The 25,518-nt window shown below is 41.1% G+C and overlaps 1 protein-coding gene across 3 annotated transcripts in view; it reads left to right on the top strand.

The window, feature by feature from the left end:
- The window catches only part of THSD7B (thrombospondin type 1 domain containing 7B), a 336,992-nt gene that overhangs the window by 220,599 nt on the left and 90,875 nt on the right, over nt 1–25,518 (top strand). For all 3 annotated transcript variants that reach the window (XM_069780784.1, XM_069780785.1, XM_069780783.1), the window contains exons 14-15: nt 8,262–8,456; nt 12,683–12,946. In XM_069780784.1, the coding sequence (XP_069636885.1) occupies nt 8,262–8,456; nt 12,683–12,946 (459 nt within the window). The remainder of the gene's footprint in view (nt 1–8,261; nt 8,457–12,682; nt 12,947–25,518) is intronic.

Raw genomic sequence — 25,518 nt, 5'->3', positions numbered from 1 at the left:
GCTGTCTTCTGAGACCTTCCTAAGGTTGGGTTTGCCGTGTAACTTGGCCGTAGTGTTGAGCTCTCTACTGCTGTTGTGATAGATGACTATGGGGTGCTACCAAAACCTGGACCTGGCTGGAATAAAACAGGGTGCATGAGATTTTAAATTCATCCAGCTACCACTAAAAACACTGGTAAGTGAATGTATAACTTGGAGGCAGAGCTTTCAAAAAAAAAGTCAGTGCTTTCTTAATCAGCTAAGTGATTTTCCAACTTGAGGTACTAAGTGATTTTCCAACTTGAGTTACTAGAAATACTGTAAAGTTGTGTTTGTTTTCCATTTTCTCTCTCTTGTGTTATTTGGCATGTTTGATTCTCTTTATTTACTGTGGTCTCAATGTGTGTGTATATATAACAGGATATCTTAGTTTTATTTTCAAGTTGTGCAATAAATAATTCATCTTAAATATAACTTGATGATAGGTGCTACTGATAAATTGAACTCGAGTAATTTTAGTAATTGTGGGCCACAGAAAGAGGAAAAAAAGGAAGCATATTTTTGTATTTTTTTATGTTCTCTGAAAGGAGCAGAAGCATAATTTCTATCATTAATCATCGAATACACTTCCATTGATTTTCTTTTTAATAGAAAATGAAAGTAAAAGCAATTCAAAACCCATAATAATGTTAGGAAAAAAAGGGAAAAATTGCGAAAGATTCCTTAGACTGATTGCATAATGTAGAAGCACTCAGATTGCAGTTATTCTCTGGCTAAAGTAAATTTGAAACATTAAAAAATCATATTATTTTGTCTTTCTAGCCAGGCAGAGTGTGAACCACTTGCAATAAGAAAACACTTTTATTAAAATGAAAATGGTGCTAGACATTAATGTATCAATCCCGTGTTCTGCATTCAGTGTGTGGGCGGGAGGAGGAATGGGCTTTATAGCAATGTATTTCTCTCCTACTTCTCCTTAAACAGTGGGCAGTCTTGGTTCACAGCTGAGGAAGCATTAAAACATCAAGTCTCACAGCTTGGCAAAATTGACACGTACAGCTCAATTCTTTCAGTGATTTAAATCATATTCCCAACCAAATAATCGATAACCTCATCCATAAGTATCAAAGAAAAATTGTACTCTAAGAAGTTACTTTAAATGGAAGAGAGGTGAGTCCAGTTTAAGGCATTAAATGACAGAAGTCAGCCTGCACTGATTTTACTGGGTTTAATATGCAGCCCTAGACATATCTAATCCCTTTCAAACTGCTCCGTTCTCATGCTCGTGCTGTGGTGCTGGCTGAGAGGCTCTGAGCCGTGAAGAGTGAACGGTCTGGGAGGGACGTGTGCCTCTGGTATGCAGACCTTGTCTACAGACCTCTTTATCCCCTTTCGTCTGGTGAATGCCGATGACACGTAGCCGCAGGGACGCTCTACGGTTGGGTCAAACACATAGACGTGGGGACGGCTGCCCCGGCCGGGGCACGGCTGTGGCTGTGCTGGAGGTGACCTCCCACCAGGCTGAGCCCCAGAAAGCTGCAGCTGGGGCTGTCCTTCTTCTGGGGCTCCTGTACCTAGATGAACCTATCTTTTTTCCCCACGTACAGGTCTTATTGTGGGAAGGCTGCAGAGAGAAACCAACCCAAACTGCAGCTACACTGGAGAAGGATCTTTACAGTTTTGCCTGCTTTTTATTCTTCCCTTCTAATTCTATCCCAGACTTCTCCCTTTCCCCTGTTGCAGTCTCTTCTCCATGCTAATGCTCTGTACCCAACTTTTCCACCCAATTCTTCCCTGGCCCCTTTTCATGCAAATCATTTCAGTTGCTTTCCTTTATCTTTTCTGTTGATATTTACCATCTTTATTGCTTCCCAACCTCATCTCAGGCTCCTCTTGTTTGTTTATGGTGCATGTTGGTTGGAGTCTGTGTTTATTCAGCACTCTGCTCCACGGCATTTGTTAGCCCTTTAGACTACTGTCAATATCATTAATAATTGCAAAATGGGAAACTGGTGATCTCAGAGCCAGTTTCCCTGCTGCATAACTAGTTGTTCCAGCTCTTCCTCAGTTATTTTGACTAGATTTGTGTCTGCGATGTCCTTCCTGGCATCATTTGTTCTTTTCCTCCGACTTATTTTTAATGGTTATCTTATGGTTTGCTTCTGTAAGCTCAAACTTTGGATGCATTTCACTTCACTTCAGGGAGTGCTGCTGCACCCAAGGAGGGGGTCACAGTGGTGAACTTAAGTGTGTACTTTTATCCTTACAGAATCAGGGCCTTAGACTTACACCTGAGTCTCAGCAAAGCCTTATCTTATGTCTTCTATTATGTCTGTTTCCAGTCTCCTTCTATAATGAGGGGTTGTGTTAACATACCAAGAATAACATAAATGTTCCACCTGGGGTTTTGGAGAAACTTGTTGTAAGTATGAAGGATCATCAATACAGAAAATAAATGAGGTCATCATGAGTTACGAGACTGTGCTTATAGTCAGCAAGTCTGGATCCTTAAAGTTATTTTCTTCTTTTTTTCTAACGTATTATCCCTGAACTCCTTTTTCACTTATCATTAGTGACACGTGTAAGAAATGGTATGTTATCTTGTTACACTGAAGGGTAATGAGAATAATTATGCAACACAAAATGAGAATATTTCTGAAAATTGAGGAGGTAAACAGCTACATTAAAATAATGCCCTTGACTTACACGCTGGCGTTGATTTTTCACACATTCTTAGAATTTGAAGCCAGAGAAGATTATTACATCATCGTGTCTACACATCTTGGATGTTAGACTTCTTGTCTAGCCTCATAGGTCATCCTGTTGTTCCTGTACTAAGTCCAGTCATTTGATTTGCACTACCACATAGCTTTAGTTTTAGTGTTTGGCCTGAGTGTACCTTCCTGGAATTATCAGTCATTGTTTTCAGATGTTCTAATGGCATTTAATTCCAGAGTTTTGAAACCACTAATTTAGGTTTCCCAAATTGAAGTGCCATGGTACAATATAATTTTACTGTTGGTAGTTGATATTCTCAGTCTTCAGCTTTTTACCCTTTGGAAACTGTTGAAATGCATTTTTAAAGGAGAATTGATTATAACTTTTGTAAATGAATGTGATTACCAAGACTGTCTGTAATTGGATTTGTACTTAAGAGGAACTATATAGGAACTATATTTATGTTATCTTTCCTTATTGGATGCAATGCTATGCCTATAATATTTCTTCCTCTCCTTTTGTTAGGACCGTCTGTAGTGCTTTTCAAGTCAGGCATGTGCCTACTGAGACCCCTTGAGTTACCCCAGTTTGATGCTGACATGCTACTTTGGTGGTGATGTAACATCATTTAAGGATGCACTCAGTGCCTCTGCAATTTGACAGCATACAAACATTTGATTTCACCATGTAAAAGTTTATAGAAGTGTCTGCTATTTACTTTTAATTTAAGATGAATGTAGTTAAAGAATATAGCTTCCATATGCTTCCACGTGCCATATGCTAAGATGATGGCATACAAACATACTCTTGTGGCTCTAAATATAAAACCAGAAGACAGAGACTGTCGTACTGAATATCCCATTAGTGGTCCTTGTTCAGTATCCTAACAGGAACCAGTACCAGCATAAAGGGAAATTTCCTCCCCATGCTGTACATTTAACACTTGACTTATGCCTTGAAGTAAAACGGTTGCATCTGCAGCTATTTTCATTGCTCATTTTAAGCACTAACTTTTGTTGGCACCTTAACAGGTGTATCCACTCTGTCTGTTAAACAATTCCAGCCCTGCCCTGAAAGAAAGATCTTTTCTTTTAGCATTTTAAACCTGGTTACCTTTCAGTTTAATTCATGATCTTGTTTTTATCGTTATAAGAGAAGGTGTAATTTTTTTTTTTTTTTGAGTCAGCCGTTGGTTTATATCAACAGAACTGCATTAAATTCTCATCCCGCAGCTTGGCCCCAAGTGTTTAATTCCAGTTTCGTGGCGTTGACTGGTGGTAATAAGAAAGAATAGCAGGACTTCAAAAGGAAATTCTGCATTTCCCCTCTTTGTGGGAATCAATATTATAATTCGAAACCCTTTATCTGGCAGTGTCCTGTTATTAGCTGTTTCTATTCATATGTTTGTGTCCATTTTAAATGCTGCAGAGACGGCAGAAATCACACATTATGTCTAGGAGGGATTTATTGTTACTATGTGATTTTTTTTTTTCTCAGTGCATAGGGCTGCAAATGGACTGCATTTGCCCTCTGGTGGTATCCCACTTAAAAAAAAACAATGAGATGTTGACATAGCAGAAATGGCTTTGCGGTATGAGTTTATTTAAAACCATTGTGACAGAACTGAGGATTACAGGGAAATATTTTTTATGCAACATAAACCACACATGAGCCAAACCAATCAGTAGTTTGAAACCACCAAGGATAAATAATTTTACTAACTTTCCTGAAGGTCCACTGAGAATAAATTTGCCTCATTCTGTTTCCAGAAGTGCCTGTATTTGAAAATATTTTTCTCTTAAAAGTTAAAGCTAACTTAACTGGAAAATAAGTTTGCAGCAGGCAGAAATGAGGTGACTAGTTCCTGAACAAACCACTGGAGTGGATCCGTCAGCTCTGCTGCTTCCTGTCTGGTCCTTCTCAATCCATTAAAATGTCCTGATGGGCTTTTGTTTTATTATTAAATTTATTTTAGCAGTTCATGCTGCTCACCTCAAGTGTAGTTGTAAGCATGTAGCAGAAATCCTGCCATTTCTTATGACTGACATGCTGTAAAGATCAGGCCCATTAAGCTCAGGCTTTTGGAGATAATTCAGTTCAAACTGAAGAAGTCACGCATTGGCTTCATCTTTGAAGATGTGGGCAGACTCTTGAGTGGAAATGAATTGCTTCCTAATATGACTGAAATGCACTGTACTGCTTAGGCCAATCCGAGGAGGTAAGGGGGTTTGGTGTGTAAGGGTACCAGATGTTAATGGCTGGCATTTTATTTTGTGCGTGTAAAACAAGAAGTGCCTGCTCTCCCAGCAAAATGATGCAGCACCATTTGTGTCACCAAAGAGGTGCTCATCTGGGCCCACCAGTTTGGTAATAACACCGTTGGCATTGATAAGTTGAAAAGTCCAGGAGAATGGGAAGCAAGCGGGATGTTTCCTCTTTAGGAAGTATTTTAGGCATCATAAAAAGCTTTTCTGATTCCTTGCTCTTTGGCTGCTGCCTTCTGTCCTTGCTGACACTGAGGCTTTGTTGCTCTGTCAGGAATGACCGGATTGAGCTACCAGGATCTGCACTTAGAAAAATTCCTGAAGCAGAGAAGAAAAGCAATTCTGTATTTTCAAGCACCTGCCTGTCCCTAATCACCTCACAGGAGATCGTCCTCCTCTCGTCCTTTTAGGTCTTATGTCTCTTACTAGACTATCCATTATATTTTCTTCTTTTCAACTCCTTCCTGTTTCTGTGCTTGTACATGTATAATCCACTATATTATTTGTTGTTTTAATTTAACTTTGCTCTACCCATGTTTACTATTGCCACTGATTTCTTTAAGCTCCATGATGTCTGTCAAATATTTGCCCTGATCTCATATGTCCTTATATATCCATCACTTCTAGCATCTAAATAGGCTCAGCGAACAAGTGAATTATTTGTATGTTTAAAATTAAGGACATTTGTGCAGAAGATCGGGCCATTAGATAATAACTCATTGCAGCACGGAGCCTCTGGTTTAACATCGACATTTAGAAGTTCCGTCACTTGTGCTGCCATTATTAAATGTCAGGAATGAATTGTGGTCTTCTGTCAGACAGTAGTAAACATTGCAACGTGATGGTTTATTATGCAGTTGCAAATAGTGCTTCATGGGGCTGGCAGCGTAGGATATTGTTCACTTCCCTGCAGATGCTAGCAGTTGTAGCGATGCTGAGAAGATGGTTTGCATACACTTGGCCACACTTCACGTGGACACATTTGCGTTGCCAAATCTTTGGTGTCCTTGCTAAAGGTAATGAGGCTACATGGACCTTGGGCATCAGAGTCTATTACTTGTTTAACCTTCCTGAAGAGGGCAATTACCCCGCTTTCCCGTACAGAGTGGTGACCTGTGTCCTCGCGCTCTTGTAATTGAGAAGGGGAATGTCGCTGAGTTTCTGACTGCCAGAGTTGAGAGATAGGAAGGGTCACAAGGATTGAAAGTGAAAGGCAAGGATCAGCAATTTAGAGGTAGTTATTAATATGCTGATTTACTGTCACTTGAGTCTAAAGAGACTTTTAACAATTGCTTGCCTTCTGCACGCTCTTCAAAATGCTGATTTTTTCCTTAGAAATCTAATTACATTTTAATAAGACTTTTTTTTATTTCCAGGTGGTTGCCAACCCATGCCTTGCTCCCATAGAGTACTGTAGTTAAAAACCAAAAATCATGTGTATTCATTGCAAAGTTACACCCCGGTAAATCCTTTAACTGTAAGAAAACAGAGAGTTATTTTTCTGCTTTTCTTCATGCAATCCTAGTTACATTAAGTGCTGGCAACAAGGAAAAATATATGCAGCCTCAAAAACCTGAATTATTTAGGAATCTTCATAAAATAATATCACAGGTTGTTAAAGTAAAATAATAAAATCTGAATTAAATTATTTCATCTTCTGTAGGTTTATGACACAATGTGTGGACTTGCCTGAAATCAGAGAGCCTGACATGACTAAACTCTTGGGGCCAAATTCAATTCCTAACTCTGCCCCTGACTTTATTATTTTAATCAAGTCACGACCTATCTTTGCTTTGGTTAACTTACAGTGTAGGATATAAAAAGCCTATAATCTTGGACGTTTTGTGAGAATTAATTATTATTAATGAAATGAAAGACTCCGTGATGTGCAGGCTATTTTTATTTATTATAATTACTTATTATTAATTCATTGAAACTTTAGCAAGTTTTATTATAGGCTTCTTGTACTCAGATTTATACAGTAATACTTTTGTCCTCCATCATGGCTATACAGTGCCATTATCCACCCTGAAAAATTAATCATTATAGTCCAAAAAAGGACGAGGGCGTTGAAGGAAAAGGGCATTGACCTGTAATAAAACTGGGGGGAAATCAGTTCATCTAAGTCCTGGGCTGTGCTCTTGCAAACCCCTTTTGACTCTTGCCTGGCCCCAAAGGCATCTAAGTCCAAATTCAGAGACCTCAGCCCCAGCCCGGCCCTGTGCCTATTGTCTCCTATTGCCATGGCCCAGTCTTAAAGACCTGGCAGAGCTTTGGGCAGGGGACCAGAGAAATGCATCGCATTTGAATGTGGGCTGCAGCCTTGATAGTGCTGTGTGTGAAGGTAAAGCTCGGTGTGTGCTCTGCCTCTGCCCGTGTGCGAAGGCACTTCAGGTCGGATGGAGCTCGGCAGAGTGATGCCGTCCTCAGCTAAGACCTACGGAGCAGTTGGGTTTTGTGTTTTTTTCTGTTAATGGATCCATTCAGTAGTGCTCTTACAGCGAGCTATCGTGCACCATAAAAGCAGGTTATCTAGTAAAGTGCAGTGGCTGCAGCCCCTATCATGGCCACGGGCTGAACTCTCGTGCCCTTCCTCCTAAACATCTCCATTTATGCAAGAGATTCAAAGGTTCAGATGGCCAGAGAGCAGGAGAGCCCAAGGGGTAGCACAATATTTAGAGAACTCAGTTTGGACAGGGCAGACCTGGTGTTTACACCTTGCTGCAAGAAGCATTTAGCTGTAGCATCTGCGGCTCAGACGGAGCAGAGGTCACTATTCTGTATGGGAAAGCTGCTCAGACAGTTGTTCCCTTCATCTGAAATGTGGAAAAGATGGAAGTTTTGGAGAAGGAAGCTTTTTTTATATTTTTAATGGTTTTTTTTCCACTTTGAAGCAGTTTCAATTCTATGTATAGTGTGTGCATCACAGCGTGGGGATCCTGGCCTCGACCAAATATGCTTTATGGCACATAGCCACAGTATTGCATCTTTTCTTGTTTGGTCGTAGAATGTATCATTGGTTAAACTGTTGCCCCAATCCTTAAAATGATGGCCTCCTTGAGAATGTTGAATTTATATCATCATTTAGATAACATACTGCTCAAATAAGAATGTGTCTTTATGGTTTTGTGAAGCTTCTAGCACATCTTTGAGTGACGCATGAATAATGACCTAAAAATAAATCAGCTTTATCCTGTTAACCCAGAGAAGTGAATCTTGCATAGAACACAAGTACTGCCTGCATAGAGTATAATACAATATGTATAAGACTATAAAGATTTCTGTACCTTTACTTTTCAGCTGTTACGTGCCTGTCAGAGCACGACGACTCTGCCGATGTCAGTGACTGCCTGCGGTGGGCAGGAGCTATGCCACCTCTTGTTCAGGAGTGTGTCGTTCCCTGCAAAGATGACTGCACATTTACCCCCTGGTCTAAATTTACAGCATGCTCGTTTGACTGTGAATCAACTAGAAGTAGGAGACGGTCACTCACAGGTATAATCTTTTATAGTATTTATCTGATGGTGATACTCGTGAATAATGTTTCTCAGATGTTGGTGGGCTGGTGTTGGGGTTTTGGGAAAATCCAGACAGAATAGTTATCATCCTTAATTGATTTTTGATCTGAGACTCATCATTGCCTGCTTTACACACACGCATTTTGGTATGAGAATAGTGCAGAAAAACTCAGTGGGGGAAGGCCATTTTTAGGCAGAAACCAAATAAAACAGTGACTATGCATTGTGCAAGTTTATCTGACCTATTAAGCTGGGAAGCATGCAGCAAATGTGTATACAAGCATAAAAATCACTGTGTTTTTCTGTTTAAGACTGTTGAAATCTGGATGAAGTTTAAAGCTGGGAATTTTGTGCTCAGCAGTATCCAGTAGTTCACCAGAGCAAACTAGTATCATGAATAAAGAAAAAACAGTATCATTAAAACAGTTTTGTTTGATCTTTTATATGTATTCATTAAACACTCTAGTTCAAACCATTTCATAGAGCAGTCTCCCACACTTGCTGTTATGGTTTGTTATATTATTTGAATGCTGATCAAACTTTAAAACTGTGTAACATTAATAGTTTGGAGCCACTTGTTTTGTCAGGATTTGTCTTACTCCCCCCCGCCAGACACATAGCCGAATCAAATAAAAATGAATTCTACTGTTTTCAGAAGGTTTACAAGAAATTTACTGTTATTGTTATCCCGAACACTCGCATCTTTCCATATTTCTGTGTTGTGTTTGAGAGCTGTGGTGCAGCTGGCTTGAGTTTGGTCTGTTAATAGAGGTAAAACTTCAAAGACTTCTACTATGGAGTAAAATACTAACATTGCTGTAAAAATATCCACTGTGATAATGCCTGGGAACTGGATGGCAGCAAAGTATGGTGGCTACCACTGCTCCTTTCTTCTGTGCTCATTGGTACCTGGCTGCACGGCTATCTTGTTATTCAGTTTGTTACTGTTGGAATGATCCAAGGTTTTAGTAACTAACAATTACAGTATACAGACATAATCGCTTCAAGCTGCCATTCATGAGTATAGCTCATTAAAGGATAAAGATTTCTCCTTTACATAAAAATCATTATTATAAAATACTCTATTGTTTCTGTCAAAGAGCGTAGTCTAAAATGTTCTCTGTATCAATGCCTGTATGTTCATAATAGTAGAAATCCTCTATCCCAATTGGAACAATAGGTGCCTGATCTTATAGAAAATACGATACTGTAAGAAATAAGTGAATACTCACTTCCAGATAGTTTTAAATCTGAATTTTCTTTATGAACATGTATGCAAGTTACACAACAGTGTGGTCTTATCTATCCCATTTCTTACTCTGTTCTACATCAGACATAGATCTGTTCAAGTAAGTGGACCAAAAGTGGTTTCTGATATTCAGGTTTGGATGGCTTGTCTCCTCACCCGCACTGCATTTGTGACCAAACACCACCAGTCTCTCCCATACAACCTTGCTGGGTTCCCTTCCTCCCGCTGGGAAGGAGCTCGTGATCTCAGCCCACTCCCAGCAAAGGTGTTCTGAAAAGCAAGTGGTGAACATGCAGCGGGTGGCCCAGGTGGTGCTGGGGTGGGGACGGCACAACAGCACAGAGAGCAGCGAGGGAGGACCTAATCAGGCATCGGGTTTGGTTTGACCACATTTCAAAAGGGGAGGTCGACGAGATTAGAACTGACCTGTATTTGCATAGAACTTCATGAAAATTGGAGCTGGCCAAAAGTCTTGAAAAAATCTCATCCGTGTGAACTCAGTCCAAAGATTTAAGGAAAGTGCTATTTTGGGAAGTACTTTATGGTGTTAAAAGAGTCCTTTATCCGTTTGTATTTCACCTTTCGGTAAGCACGCATGGATTGTACCTCCTTGTTCATCAGTGTGTGTGTCTATGCTCAAGTGAATGCTTCAGCTTCATTATAAGAGATCATTAACAATGTCATTTAGTGGGGATCTGCTAATTGTTTGCTAAGTATTTGCTTGCCTCCCACTCAGTTTTTAATAGTATTATTCATTTTACTTAGTAAGTAATCATAGACTCTACATATAAAATTAGTCATTACTTAGGAAGCAAAAGACTTATTACAGAACATATCAAAATTCAAAGTCATTATAATGAAAACACAGTTTTTAGTAACTCTTCAGTTAATTAATACAGTCAGTTAATTCACTGTGCTATGGATACAATGCATTTTCTGTAGGAAGGTGTATTTTAATGTTTCCTATAATTTTTATGTACAGTATGTACTTCCTGATAATATTTAATATATATTGTATTTGTTAGTGTTCAGAAATTTAATTTTAAAAAGAAAATGCTATTTAATTGAAGAATTTATGTCCTTGAAAATTATGGAGATAGTATTTTTAACAGTAATTTTTAAAGCAGTCTGTGAAGATCATAGAAATATCACCATCACTAATTCTAAAACTACTTGTTTGTGAAGAGTATGGGATAAATGCCACTTTTGCCCTCAAAATAGGGCTTTCATAGCAACTTCATTAGGGAGAAGATTCGTGCAAAACAGATGGCAGGGCAAGTTGGAAAAAAAGTGTTGCATAAGTGTGAGATTATTAGCATCTTTACCTGTGTCTGATGCGCTTCATGTAATAATGGCAAAACATGGGCGAGTCCCAAATTCCCACGTTTACTAATAACGCAGAACATACAGCTGTACTTATACACTGAGTTTGTGGCTTCTGTCAGCTCCTCAAACATAAAATGCTGGAAATGCCACTAGAGAGCTCCCAATCTATTTAAAGCCTTTTAAAAGACTTTCCTTTAAGTATATGGAGTTGTACCTCTTATACCTTACCTGAATATGCTCGTAAATATATATATAAAAATATAAAGACGTTGGCACTATTTGATTTCTTTGTGTTTATTATCCCTTTGTGCTGGCAAACTTTACGTTCCTCAGAACTCTGAAAATACAGTTTTGAAAGAGCTGAGGCTTGAAGGATAGTGATACTAAGGGTCTGCAATTGGTGCCCTTCTCTTTGGAGGTACATGCGTGTATGCAAACAGGTATTGGTGGCAGCCAGCTTGTGCTCCTGGTGACGTGTGGTGAAATGACTATTGGTTCCAGACTAGAAAGAGGGTTGTTGGGTTATATAACTTATTTTTTGTTTTTAGTATCTTATTTGTGCGCAATACCAAAGAGAAAACGTTTCTTTTGGGATCAAAGCATTAAAAACTTCTTGCAGAAGTATTTTTAGCGCATCCAAGATCCCCAAGGCACGTTTTGAAGATGGGATATAGATGCGGTTTGTTAGTGAAGAGGAATTCTCCTCTTCTGTGCAGATGCCAAATGCAGACGCTCCTGAGCTCAGCCAGCATAAAGATTGCTCCATGTCACGTTGGCTAACCCATGCCAAGAAAAGCATTGATTTTATCTTTAGAGGCTCTGTACAGGCCTTTGTCCCCTGGGGCAGCTGTAGGGATGCAGGGAGCATGAATTCTGTTCTTTATATTATCTCTCCTTGTACTGGGGACGTCTTCGTATGCCTAGAAGTCCTCCAGGAACAGGGCATGGAGAGTGCAGCTGCAGAGGGCTGTGCCACAGGTTTATTTGAATGCTTCTGCTTTGTGAAGCTACTGAAAGGTCTGTAAAGAGCCTTCTTTTAAAACCTGTTGAAAGAAGAAAGCAAAAGAAAACATTAAACCAAATCCAATCATTGAAATGCTTTCCAGCCCTAATAATTTACCGAGGATTATCTTTTCTGTTTTCTTCGAAGTGTGGTTTGTGTGCAGAGTGCATCTTTAACTAATTTGTAAAGTAGCCTCAAAGAAGAAGTTGTGGCTAATGTAGAGTCCTCTGGAAGTTGTCCTAGCAACCATTGATTGCGAGCAAATAGAGACAAAACAATCAATTTATTTTCATCAGATAATTAGAGAAAATTGATATTATATAAAATTACAAAGCATTTTCTGGGCAGACCGCTAGTAGAGTAAGACTTTGCATTTTGCTCCTTGCCCTACCCATCAAAACAGTATTTCCAAGTTCTCTGGTTGCCCCTGGAGATAAATACGTTGTCCTTGCACTCCAGAGCACTGGCAGCAGCTAATAGATGCTTCGGAAATGTTTCTGGATATTAACATTCAGATTGTCTAGGTTCTAATGTGTTGAATTCATGCAAGTATAAATAATATGACGTGTTGTTATCAAAAGTAGCAGATGTTAAGCTAACAAACAGATTTCTGTGGTTGGAACAGGGCGAAGCAGAAAGCGAGACAAATGCCAGAATACAGAAGTTTATCCTCAAGTTGAAACAGAGCTGTGCCCCTGCGAGGTGTTTACCTCCCAGCCCCACGGAAACTGGTCTGACTGCATTATTGGAGGAGGTACATCTGAGCTGCATTTGGGAATGAGATCCCACAGAGACACCAAGGAGTGTGGCGAGGGTGTACGACTGCGAGCTATTGCCTGTTACGATAAGACCGGCAGACTCGTGGAACCATCTCGCTGTAGCAGTTTGGGTAAGATTTAAAAAAAGCGCACAACGCGTGTAAATAGCCCTGATGCTGAGCACAGTTATCCACTCAGTGGTTCATTTTGGAGCCTGTAGTAGGTGTGTACCTGTGTACTTGCTGGAACAGCTTTCACAAGGTTGCTGTGAGTGTTGAACACTGTTCTTCGAATATCTTCTTTTTACTCTTAATACTGAGGTTTTCCTCAGTATAAGGGTCTGTTGGCTTTTCTACAATGGAAATGAAGAAGAGGGCTGAAGTTGGCTATGCTGTCAGAATACCAGAGACATTTCTTCTATTTTTCTGAAAATCCCATAGAAGTATAAGCTTAGGAGAAGGCATATTTCAATCAGCATTTTGTTTGAAGGTATATCCTACTTCAGCTTTTACTTGTTTAGAAATTATTATTCCTTTTCACTATATTTGGAGGTTTGTATGGTTGTTTTCATTGAAGGAATCAGGAATTTTCTTGAGATAATCGTATTTCATTACAAACACCCTGTGATGTCACCTGCTGTTGCTCATGCCAAGTACACATGACTTCAGCAGCCAGTGGTCTCATCCTTGCAATTTTGTGCCAGTCTCAAGCTCAAATTGATACACGTATATTCATTCCAGTGTCACTGCTTGCTGGGGCTCTGGGCTGTAGTTCTGTCCACTTATATTTCACATATAATCAAGTAGCCCGTATCACACAGAAGTAGGGCAGAATTAGAAGTAGAGCAAGCAGGAAATGTCATTCGATCTGGATATTTTCTCCCAGTTTCCATGATTTGCAGTTCATTGCAATCATTACGCTAAATCAATTTGCAGATTAAAGCCCTTATCTTAGGGGCAAATTCCTTACCCATGCTGCCCCCAAACCACTAATGCTTTCTGACTTACAGTCAAAAAGCTTAGGACACCACACAGTGTGATGTAGCGGGTTGGAAGACTGCTGGTGAGCTATATGATGGGAGAGGAAGAAATGATGTCTCAGGAGGAGAGTAAGTAATACAGTGGGAACCATTAGTGTTCCTGAGTATATAAGGGAGAAGAGAAAGAAGTGGGGCTGCTCTACGGAGGGTCTTCAGGGTAAGGATCAGCAGCCTGAGCTGCATGTAATAAAAGGAAAAAAACCCCACCCTAATGAAGTGATTCAGTCCTGGAGTGCATTCCTCTCACAGCTGTTGATGGCTGTTCCAGCTGGCTGCACGGATTCATAAAGCAGCTTTCCGTGGTTTGTGTTTCAACAATGTGCTGTTGTACCAATTGATTATGCCTCTGTGGCCCATGAAGGAGGAATGCTATACGTTTCCCCCACAACATTACCTTTTCTTCTGTAAAAAGGGAGCTGTTGGGTTTTGAAAGGTGGGTTTGCCTGTGCCATGACTTGCTCTTTTGAAAAACTCAAGGTTTTTATCACTATTAAAAAGAGGAGGTTGTCTATGCGTGGGGCTTTTCTGAATAACCTTGAAGCCTGTTTCCTGTCAGTGATATTTATGTGGCATTTTTAATGGTCTGGCTTCTCTTAGGGAGGTAGTAGGGAGTGGTAGCTCAAGGGTATTATTGTTACCTTTCTTGTCTTCAGCTTTTTATCTGAGCAGATATGATTGCAGCATGGCCCTGGCACAGGACCCGTATCAGAGGCCAGAGGGGTGGTCAGTACCGTACAGCAGAGCCCCGTCGTATGCCCTTCCTCCTGCGCTCTGTTTACAGAGTGCTCTGAAGACCTTTAGGTTTGGAAGCGGGATGTAAAGGAGGGGTGAAACGTTCCCACCTTCTGGATGCCCCATATAAGTTCCCCGAAGGGTGAACTATTAATCTCCAGCCAGACCCCTGTTTAATACCTAGGATGTATAAGCTCCGAATTGCTACCCAGTGTAGAACACCTTCTGTTCCCTGCAAGGTGAGTGGGAAAGTAGTGTTGCCTCGGTCTCCAGCTAACATGGATATTTCGGTGACTTTGGGTGCAGAGTGCCCAAAAGTGGGCAGAAAGCTCCACAGGTTCCACTTACATCACTTAGAACCTGCGTTTCAACCAGAGCATTCAAGTGGAGATAAGTGTATTGGATTTGCATGCAAGGTTTGGGGGGGGGACGACCTACAGGGGTGGCTTCTGTGAGAAGTCACTAGAAGCTTTCCCCACGGCTCAAACAGAGCCAGTGCCAGCCGGCTCCCAAGTCGGTGGCGCCACTGGCCAAGGCTGAGCCTATTAGCGATGGTGGTAGCACCTCTGGGATTACAGATTTAAGAATTGGGGAAAAAAACCTGCACAACAGCAGCCAGGAGAGAGGAGTGAGAGAACCAGCCCTGCAGACCCCCAGGTCAGTGCAGAAGGAGGGGAGGAGGTGCTCCAGGCGCCGGAGCAGAGATTCCCCTGCAGCCTGCAGGGAAGACCATGGTGAGGCAGGCTGTCCCCCTGCAGCCCAGGGAGGTCCACGGGGGAGCAGATCTCCACCTGCAGCCTGGGGAGGACCCCACGCCAGAGCAGGGGGATGCCCGAAGGAGGCTGTGACCCTGTGGGAAGCCCACGCTGGAGCAGGCTCCTGGCAGGACCTGTGGCCCCATGGAGAGAGGAGCCCAGGCTGGAGCAGGTTTGCTGGCAGGACTTGTGAACCCATGGAAGAGACTCACGTGGGAGCAGTCTGTGCCTGAAGGACTGCAGCCCGCGGGAAGGACTCACGTTGGAGATGTTCGTGGAGGACTGTCTCCCGTGGGAGGGACCCAATGCTGGAGCAGGGCAAGAGTGTGAGGCGTCCTGCCCCTGAGGAGGAAGGAGCGGCAGAGACAACGTGTGATGAACTGACTGTAACCCCCATCCCTGTCCCCCTGTGCCACTGGTGGGAAGGAGGTAGAGAAAATCGGGAATGAAGCTGTGCCTGAGAAGAAAGAAGGGGTGGGGGGTGGGGGGAAGGTGTTTTAGGATTTGGTTTTATTTCTCATTATCCTACTCTGATTTGATTGGTAACAAATTAAACTAGTTTCCCCAAGTAGTCTGTTTTGCCTGTGATGGTAATTGCTGAGTGATCTCTCCCTGTCATTATCTTGACCCGTGAGCCTTTTGTTGTATTTTCTCTCTCCTGTCCAGCTGAGGAGGGGAGTGATAGAGTGACTTTGGTGGGCACCTGGCATCCTGCCAGGGTCAACCCACCACAATAAGCCTGATATTTATGGTCTCTAGAGCTGGGAGCTTTCAAAATGCACTTCTGAACACATTATTGAATTAGTGATAGAAACAAATCATTATCCAATTAATAATTAGCAGAATGTTTTTCAACCATAATAGAGAAGAGCAAATTACAGAAGCATGCAGAATTGCTAAGCCCTGAGAAATTATTCATGGCAGGTTTTTTTTAAGCAGCTCGGTTTGTCTTGTTCACAATTAGTATCAGGTGACCTTTTAACATTTGCTAGCTGACCATATTTATGGCTAATTAAGCTATTGCCTTATACATTGAATGCCAATCACTGTGATATCTAGGCATTGTTCTTGCTTTATGAGATGCAGGGGTAAGTGTGTTCCTCTTATTTCTTTCAAGTCTTCTGACTTCTCTTTGTTTCTTGCTCTTTTCCTTTTGCAGGACAGTGCTTTTCCTTCCTTCCCTTGAACCAGGACAGAAGTGGGAAGTTTTAAGACTCAGACCTCACTTCCTTGCTGGGTCCTTTTGAGGAACTTTTACAAAATGTAGAAAGACAGATGTGAGGATGCAAATTTTGCCTTAGAAGTAGATTTAAGTTTGTCCCAGACTTGATAATGCCAGCAGTGCAAGGTATAGGACAATAAAAATGGTATAGAATAGAACAGGTCAGTTTGTAGCTTTTCTAGAGAGCAAACTGTGGGCTCTTGCCTTGTCACAGCAATGATTTTCACTTTCCCTGGCTGAAACCTGGCTGTTGAACTTACCAGTTCAGTAGGGTTTAGTTCACTCGTGTCAATGTGATTTACTATGCAAATGTATCATAGTTATCAAGTGTGTGTTCTGTGAGTTTGAGTCTAATGCAGAAATTAATCACTGCTCAGCGGGATTCAGGGTCTGAGGCCCGGATCTTATGCTGAGTTTTGTGAGCAATTCTGCATTTGCAACTTGGGGGGAAAAAACCCAAATCAAAACACCATTAGTCTACTCATCTGTGTTTGTCAGCAGTCAGTCTAGCCTCCAACTCTCCTAAGCCTATTATCTGCAAATATATTAACCCTTTAAGCATACCTTCTCAACAGGAAATGGATTTTCTCCCCAGTGCTGTAGTTACTGCATACAGAGCATCCCCAGGTCCAAAACCAGAGAAGACAAAAGCATTCCAGCTGTGCCTTAATGGAAATGCACTACTTGCCTGGTGTCTATGGTTCCTTCTGCCGGGACCCAAGAGCTGGGCTGGAGGGACCTCTGCCCTGACCCAGCACAGCTTGTGTGAATACTTTGGGTCAACTGTAGTGGGTACACAGGTCACACCTTGACAATTTACCTGTCTTCACTGCAATTAAACTTGGGTTAGCTTGTGATCATTAGGTATGACAAGCTTAAAAATACAAGCCCCAGACTTTTCTGAATTTTAGCCTTTCCATACCAACCCTTTTCTCTGATGTCCAGAAAAACCGCACTGTAGCTTTTTTTTTCATGACTGGCTTTTGTGATTAGTCTACTGCTTTATTTTAGTGGTGGTGTCATTTTCCTTGATCACTCATTCAATAAGCTCAAGAAATGAGTGACCTGCAGTTTCCAAATTGAGCTAATTCTTTTTTCCTGGATTTGGTTCACTCTTCCTTCCTTTAATTTGGAAATACACTTATGAAATTATGGATAGAGGTAACTATCTCTAACTACATTACAAAAATGTAATTGATAATTTGCCTCAATTTGTCTTCCCATCAGAAGAATGGTTTATGTTATGTTCAACTCACTGCTAGTCCAGAGGGTCTCTGTTCTCTGGCTGGTGTTTGGAGCATCCTCTTTGGACATGAAATTGTCCTCTTAATTGCAGTTCATCCGCTTCTCAATCTGTCATCTGAGTTCCTCGTACTATTTTTGAATTTCCACCTCCTTTGTTTTGAATTACTTCATGTAGTTGCTTTGCCTCTCTTTTTTGTGTGCTGTGCCAACAGGGTGGTTTTTTTTAATCTTCGAGGAACATAGGGTGCCTCATCTGTTCCAAATCAAAGGCTCGAGATTTCTGTGCTCCTGCACAGAGGTTCTGCTTTTGATCCGATGGGCAATTTATGGAAAACAGGAATTTATGAAGAGCGCTTATACTATTCAAATTATGCTGTGCTCGCAACAACAGGAACCTGGAAGAAAGACACAACAGACAAATAGATCCTGGCTTTAAATCACAGAGCGGTTAGCTTCAACCTACAGTCACCTTAAAAAGCTTTAATTATCTCTAAATTTATGAAGGGCACAGCAGGGGTGCTCATATACCTCCTTATTCTCAACAGTGCATTGTCTTGTTGTACGTGGTTTAGTTGCGGGTGGACAAATCAAAGAGGACTTGGGATGCTCAGAGGGTTCCCTGGCACCTGCTGATGCAGGGGTGTCACTCAGCTCTTCCCAGTTGGGTCGATCTAACACTGTATTGGGAATGCCGCTGGCAAGGTCACTCCTTGAAAATGTCAGCTTTAATCCCAAACGGGTAGGATTAGCAAACAGATGCACCAGGAGAGGTTAAAAATTTTGGTGATGTGAAAACTCATAGATTTTGTGTTTGCTGGAAGGATGTTCCCTGCTCCGAGGCACATCAGGGCGGTGTGTGCCAGCAGTGACAGTGCTGCTTCTGTCCTGATCAGCCGTGTCCCCAACCTTGAGAGATTTAGGACAGTATGCAAAGGTCCTGGATCAGGAATTTCAACTCCTACTGCTGAAAACCAGGTAGTAGGAAGTCTCATGAAGTTTGATTTTCTGAAAGGTCAGCCCAGAGTAGTGCTGTTTTTCTACCGGGGGCGGTGTTTTTCTACCTCTGGGGTTTATGCTCCCTTATGTGAAAATCCTGGCCACCAGCTTGGTAGACACTGAATGACCTACGTGTGAGTCAACACAAGGACCTGCTCTGAAACCCTGCGGCATCACTGTAGGAGGAAATGAACTATTTTCAGGTAGCTTTTGATCACTAGATTTTAATAATCGTTCTGCAAAATGATATTTCTGTAGCTCAAAAAACTAGAAGCAGAGCTTAATAAGTTAAGGAAATGTGAGCCAAGTCTATCCTGGACTGATAGCAAACTTACCTTTCCTACAAGGTAACAATTTTGGAAAAAAGAAGTTGGAAAAGCTACATTGAATAAATGCCTGTTTATTTTTGAAAGTGTATCTATTCTGGCAATTACTGTGGTATACATTTTTCCATATCTGGAGGAAGGAAATTGGTTCAGAAATCTCTGATTTTTTTTTTTAAAATCTTCAGAAATAGAAACTTTTCTGAACAGAAGTTTCACCTGTGTTTTTGAAAATATTCCTAAGTATTTAATTTCAGTCTTAGTCTCAATGAAATTAGCACAAACCATTAATTCCAGAATCCAACTAGTTTTAGTTTTAAGTGGTTTCTGTACTTCCATAAACAGCATCCTACAAACATCTTATGGATGAGGCCTCATTTTTGACAGCCTCATTTCTTTTACAAGAAACATGGGTAACCCTGCCTAGGCTGTCCTCTTCCCAGCTCCAGACCCCACACATGACAGCCTTGGGATGCCTCCACTGTGGGAGTAGTAGGTGGTCTTGACACCGTTGGTTAATGATAACATGTAGACCCAGTGTTCAGATTACCCTACCCTTCTTTTGGCATTTGACTTTCATTAAATATTACAATACTCCTGTTTCTCCTGTGTGTCTCCGCGGTATATCTCTCTGTGGCTTTTTTATTACAGAAAAATGACTGTGTTACTTACCAGGACAAAGCTTTTCAAAGACTGCTTGGGGGAAAAGTTTCAGCTAAAAATTCACCTTATTGCCCATCCCATCCCCTGGCACGGGAATTACATCTGGGTTTGGATCACGGGTGGCCAAAAGGTGTTGCCAGCGGTAGACAGGCCTGTCCTACCTTTGTGTCCCCACTTGGGGACTCTTCAAAGCCACTGTCACCTTTGACGGTTTTCTGCTATCTCAAAGCTAAATAGCTTCTAAATTTAGCCCCAAAATCCTGGCTGGGTTCTCCTCTGGACCTCTCTCTGACATTTCTACATATCTCCTTGGGTGTGCAGTGACACTCTTAATTACAGCTGTGGCTGCCAGGGGAGCTGTAAGCACAGAAACAGAGTCCGTAAAGGACCTGCCCTCCATTTCTTGTTTGACTACAGGATTTTTACATATTGCTCTCATAATAGTGCTCAAAGAACATTGATTTATTCCCTATCTTTTTCCTTTCCTTTTTTTCCAAAATCTATTCGCCATAAGAAAAGTTGGCCACAGTTCTTCTTTCTGGATGTTAAAAGACTTATCAAATGAAATTGGATCACAAGACAACTGTTCAGACGTTGCTGTTCTCTTTGTTTTTCTGGCAACAGAATCAAAGGTAAACAGCCATCAAAAAAGTTATTTCTGAGTGGGTCAAACTGGCTATCAAAGAAGCTTATTTAAAGCAAGGTAAGACTTCCCCTGAGGCATTAGTCTGTAGAAATGCACATTCTTCTAGATCTTTATCTTCTTACAGAAAGCAAGCATGCATCTTATGAGGAAAAATTTAGAGGATTAGCAATTTGAGCAGCATCCTCTGTGGGTGCCGCATTTAGTCATAGTGATGTCTGTTGTTATGCCTTGGCTCTAAATATAAATCTTTATAAGTGTGTCTTTGCCCAAATTTCTTTTATACTTTTTGCTGCATTCCATAAAATGACCCCTTTGAAGAGGCTGCAGTACCAGACTATGTGAAGGAATGATTTTTTACTAACCTCAAACAGTCTGTCGTGTGTTTGACGATCACCATCAGCCTCCACTTGCCGGACCACCTCTGTCCACCCTTGCTCATGTCTGTGCCTTTTGCCTCCATTATTAGGCTCAGTCAGTTTTTCTCTGTTTTTGACAGGTTGATTAAAGCTCTTCCGTGGGAGTTGGGAACGTTTTTAGTGTAGAATAGTAACTCGGTGTAGAAATAGTCTATTGGAGGTTTAGGAGAGCTTTGATAGCAAGTTAATGCACTGGGCGATCTACTGCCCTGATTTCTGCAGTAGGCTACAGTAAGGGTATCTCTTTGAAATGTGGCCCCTCTCTTTGGCCTTAATAACGCATTTGTCACAAATACAGCCTGTTATGAAGCAAGGCTCTAATAAAATGTGATCATACAAAGATAGATTTAGAATTAACATTTTTCTCTCCCTATGTGTCATTCCATTTAATATGTTATATTGGAAGTATGAAGAAATACCATTTTAGCCTAAGACTCTTCATTAATTATTTTTCAATGTTTTTTTAACCTGATTGCCTTTTATACAGCTCTGATGAGTAGGACTTTCAGGCAAATAAATGGAGGACAAATAATTTTTAAGTGGAAAGTCACAGTTTCATATCTTTACTGCTGGTGGGGAGCCCTGTAGCAGGTGGACATAGTAGGTGTTTAGTGGATTTCAGTGAGAGTTAAAGGGTTTCACATCTGACATATTCTGCAGATCTTCAAAAGCAACATCATGTGTTTCTGCATGTATGGAACGAGAGTCCTACAAAAAGAAGAATTCCAGTTTTTACACATAGGCCAGTGTCTGAATAAAATGAGCTGACTGCCTGAGCGGCAATGAGTTTGCTGGAGCACTGCATACAGTGATAAAGTTAGCATGACAGGGGGAGATGGGCACGTAGTGGATGTCTTTTAAGGTGCCTGATGTAGTCTGCTTGATCAAAGAGTTTGGGAGACCAACTCAGAAACATAGCAACAGCTGAATTTAGAAGATTTGAGGAAATGAGCCTGAATTAGGAAACGTGGATAAAATTAAAGTTCAGCTCAGTCTGCTCTAAGGATTATCATAATGATATTGATGAGTAACTGAGAATTTATGCTACCTTAGTCTGTTTCCTGGGTCTGAGATATACTTTGAAATCTCTGTCCTCCAAGGGTTGCAAATGAGGGTGGTGTAAATTAAATTGCTGAGAGCCTGGTTTGCAAAACTTCTAATATCCCTCACTACGGACAGAGATTCTCTCTATGAAATCTTGGATCTCATTTGTATTTGGTAACATGGAGGAGTGACCATTAAAAATCGTATTATTTAACAAGATTGCATCGCTTTCTGCTTCTGTCTGAATTCATTGAAGTCCTCCAGCAGAGGAGATTGAACTACACAACCAGAGTGCTCAAAGTCACGCTGCAAAATTGAAACAAAAGTCTATCAGGAATTCAGTACATCAGTACTCTGTGCTGGGGCCTGCTAACGTCACAAAAATGTCCTATTTCCATCTCAAGGTTTTCCATCATCTAAATGAGTTGTGCTGCTCTCCCTGTGCCTAAGCTGTGGAAAACCAGAACTGTTGCCTTTCTTAAAAACCTGTTTCCATCAGATGTTTTTTATAGTACAGCTTTATTTAAGAAGGTATCCCTGCCTCTGCAGCAAGGTGACCTCTGATAGCAGGAGTGAAACTCCTTATCCGAGCAGGCTGGACCTCGCGGCAGCTACCTGGCCTTCGGAAAAGCGCTCACAGATCTTCCTAATGCTGATAACGGTTAGTGGCATCTTTAAAACAGTGCCAGTATAATTAAAGTGTGTAGTTAGGTTTCTCATTTAGCGTCGATGAGACGAGAAGGAATTGAGGCAGTGTATTGATTTAAATGTATTGATCTGAGAGGTCACTGTGTCACTCGCCTCCCGTGACAGTGGGGAGGGAGGCTACAGAGATTGCTGCGGGCTCCGAAGCTTCTCCCTGCCTTTTCAGTGCCTGTGTGACCTGCTCGTGAACAGAGGCCCTTACACTTGGTAATGCCTCTTGAGTCTGTAAATTAAAGTACTAGGAACGTACATCTCAAAAAAAAAAAAAAAAAAAGGGTTTTTTTCATGTTGTCGTGAGCTTTCTTGATAATATTAATTGCACATGGATCTAATAGCTTTGTGTTCCTTCCTTCTGCAGAGTCATCTGTCGCTTTATTCTGTCTGAAATAAGAGCAGTATTATAATGCACAATACTTGCTAATTATCGGGATACAAGGAAATGCATCAGTGTTTCCCATTCCGTAAAATGGAAACCGCCGTGTTGTTGTCTGAGGGAAGCTGTCTGAATGAGGCTTGTCTGTGTCTTGGGGTCGTAGCTTGGCAGCTGAAATGAAGTGGCATATTGTGTTGACAGTGCCTAATGCTGTATCTTTAGAAGCTGGCAGAAAGATGCTCTCCGCAGAGGGCCCCAAACTCTGAAATTGAGTTTCTTAGTGTGTTCCAGCAGAGCCTGAAACCATTGACCTTCAGGCAATATATGATTTACTGATGGGGGCAGATATTTTTGGTGACATTTGGCGGCAGCTTTCTCCCAGTGATGGACTCTTGGCTCTGGAAGATGCTTCCAGCCTGGTCCAAATTGCCCAAGTCTATATTGATCTTCAGAGCACTCTGCAATGTACATCTATTTTTGGAGCTATTGTGCAATTGGGCCTCTGAGAGAAGTCAGATGTAGGAGAAGGAGGGGAATTTGATGATCTGCATACAATTTAATTTTGTCTTTGTGATGTGTTGCGAAAGTGTGTTCGGACTTTAAAAAAACCCCTTATTTTATTATATAAATCTCATAATAATAATAAAAAGTAAACACAATCTCAGGTTTGTTTTAAAAGTCTGCTTTTACTATGAATTGAGTAGCCTGAAGAACATATATGCTAAACAATTCATAATAAAGTACAGTGGGACAAGTTTCTTTCCTGATATACAGAGGATGAGGACACTGATAAAGAAAAAACAAGCTACTTGGTTGTGTTTGGACAGAGCAGATGATTTTCCCAGTGGCAGGGTGATGAGCAAAGTATATAGAAAAACACGGCTGAGGTACTACCCTAACTGCTATTGATCCCAGTGGATGATTTTTTATTTGATTAAGGACTTTCTTAAGACGTCAGGGCTCCCAAGCAGCCAGCCCAGCCCTTCACTGGAGGGGAGCAGGCCCAGGAGGAGCGGGAATTATTTCCACAGCTGGTTTTGGAGCCCAGACAGATTTGTGCAGTGGATTTCTGCCTGTCTGCATAGAAAGTTCCCTTTGAGATGAATGTACACTGTGAAGTCCTATTTATTTGCACTATTTATTTGCACTTAGAAGGCAGCAGATGAGTCTCTCTTCTCTGGAAGAGTTCTCAGCTTGTTCTGCAATCTGTTACAAGGAGTGTGCTAATTAATGGAGATTTCCTTATTTAGTTAAAAGATTAAATATATCAACTGTTATGGTTTGTATGTAACTCAAAGTGTAAGCTTGCAAGTTCTTTAAGGAAGAAAACTGTAATGCAAAATCAAAAGAAATTAGGAATCGTAATGCAAAGTCAGCATCAACCCAACCGCCTCGTCAGGATTTATAGAGACTGTGAAATTGAGCAATAAAACCAACCTTTGGGTGAATTTCAATAACAATAATGTTGAGTTAAACTTACCAGCTTTCTTTACAAGTCCTCTCTGGTCTATTTAGAATCTATAATCAGTCTGCCATGAGATAACGAGAGCGTGTGCCTCTGTTGAGAAGAGCAAGTGGGAATAAATTAGCTAAGCGTCCATTATTTGAGCTTTGGAAAATATTTGATGTGAAAGTTATTTTTGCTGGATTTTTTCGTAGTGCATTTGCTGAATGTATTCATTCAATTATCTCTTAAATTTCCCAGCTAGCAAACTAATAATGCATAAAATCTCTCAAATCCTTGTGTATTAAAAAAAAAAAAAAAAAAGATTAAACATTTGTTCCATGGCAATATCACGTCCTTTTCAGATGCAGCTGAAGTTGTTAGGAGCTTTAAGACTCCCAGACTTACTCTGCTTAGTTTCCTTAAGTTAATAATGTTCTCCCCTGAAGCAGGATTTAATGTTTGAACCTGGATTGCTTAGGATGAGGTGCTCCCCTTGTAGCTCACAAGCTTCTGGAGCCTTCGGTCATGCCATGTGGCTCATCGCCACTGTCTGCCTTATCAGCGGCGCTTTGGGAAAGCCCCAACCATAGAGCTATGATCAGCTGGTGGAGTCAGTCTCTTAACTGCAGTCTGTGCTCAATGCTGAGTTTTAACCTGAGTTAAAACATGAGGTTTGCTTTGCAGGAGATCCCAAAGCTTCAGCTGAGCAGAATCTGGCCCACCAAGTGCCATGGTCCACCAGGTCTCCCTTACAAAGTCTTTAGCTATTAGACTTCTAGCACCACATGGATTTACTGGTGTTATTCTACATATTTCACAGTCAGTAACCAAATGAATGTAAATATTAATTGCAAAATGAATCAATTTTTTTCTCTACCTTTGGTCTGTGTAATTAAAACATTTCTTCTGTGTCATTGTCCACTCTGCTGCTGCCTTGGTTGTTAAAGGGTGATCTCTTTTATCCTGTAGACTCCAAGGGAAATTAGTGGTGTTATTACTAGTGGCAGTTGCAGTGATGCACAGAATTGTCCCTCTCATAGTAATGACCTTGAGTTTTATGAAGCACCTCAAGGTTTACTAACAAGGGTAGAACCACT

The sequence above is a fragment of the Haliaeetus albicilla genome, chromosome 4 (assembly GCF_947461875.1).
Source record: "Haliaeetus albicilla chromosome 4, bHalAlb1.1, whole genome shotgun sequence".
Lineage (NCBI taxonomy): Eukaryota > Metazoa > Chordata > Aves > Accipitriformes > Accipitridae > Haliaeetus > Haliaeetus albicilla.
This window is presented reverse-complemented; position numbering and strand designations above follow the sequence as displayed.